Genomic DNA, 1,094 nt, shown 5'->3' on the forward strand with positions numbered 1-1,094 from the left:
CGAAATTCCGACTAGAGCGTAACCTGAACGGATATTGGAAACTAACTGGGAATCGGACTTATCCCTTCAATTTCCTCTTCCCACCTTATTTCTTACTGGACTGACTTACCATTCTCATAGTTGACAGGAGGGACTTGGAAGTCATGCATGAAGAGTGCCAGGGATCCTACAGACATGGGAGGAGATCTCTGGAAATGATCCGTGATGAATGCTCCCTCCTTGGTGCTGAAATGAGACAGTTTGGTCAGTACAGTGACATGACTCAAGACATGACAGTTAGTAGGTAAGTCAGTTTTTACTTATCTAAATGATTCAACTCGGTATGATGCCAACCCAACCTCAGGACAGTGACATAACAGTTTCTAAAGTAAGTCAGTTTTTACACATCTAAAAATCTAAATGATTCAATTCGGTATGATGTCAAACCCAACGCGAACTGAACGCGTGTTTTTCATTTCACTTCCCCTCCTAGAATAAACGCGGCGTCTTAGGTTAGGTTCCGGAAACCACTCTCGATTAGCATCAAATACAAAATTGTTTCGTGATTTCTCCGCTAGATGTCATGTTTGTTGAGCTTCCACAAATTTTTACCCCCACTCCCAACGCAGAGTGAACGCATCTTCGATGCGGCGCGACACACTTACTTTCCATGTCCAGAAAAACCAAAGCCCGTTGTAGAGGAAAGGCCTTTTATACTCACAAGTTGACCGTGTCATGGATGGGCATGCTGGACATGATTTGGAACTCGGTCTTATGCGTGACGCTCAGTTCAAACCAGGTCTTCATCTTAGGTTCGTCCATACAGGGGAACACTTGACGGGCGAGACCATTCTTCAAGTTGAGGCCCACGATCCATCTGCAATCAGGAGGCCACAGGCCAACAAACATAGGTACCTAATTAGACTATTTAGATATTAGTGCCTCTTTTTTTTCTTCTTTCCTTGTCCAATAGGAAGGAAAGTAATTTTCGATGGTCAGTTTTTAGTGCCAAAACACGGTTTGAGGTCCTAGAGCCTAAATCCAAAGTTTCAGCCATTGGTCCGTGTGTGCCTGTCTGTTTGTAAACAAAATATCTCGAGAACGGTAAGAGCTAG

General features: G+C 43.8%; 1 protein-coding gene across 1 annotated transcript in view; it reads right to left on the reverse strand.

Annotated features, from left to right (window-relative positions):
- Positions 1-856, reverse strand: part of LOC103523622 — a gene marked incomplete at both ends in the record, with an annotated part of 10,080 nt that extends 9,224 nt beyond the window's left edge. Inside the window, 2 exons of the mRNA XM_008488653.1 lie at positions 97-225; positions 701-856. Coding sequence (XP_008486875.1) covers positions 97-225; positions 701-856 — 285 coding nt within the window. The remainder of the gene's footprint in view (positions 1-96; positions 226-700) is intronic.
- Between the last annotated feature and the right edge of the window lie 238 nt (positions 857-1,094).

This window comes from Diaphorina citri, unplaced genomic scaffold (assembly GCF_000475195.1).
Source record: "Diaphorina citri unplaced genomic scaffold, Diaci psyllid genome assembly version 1.1 scaffold29821, whole genome shotgun sequence".
Classification (NCBI taxonomy): Eukaryota; Metazoa; Arthropoda; class Insecta; order Hemiptera; family Psyllidae; genus Diaphorina; species Diaphorina citri.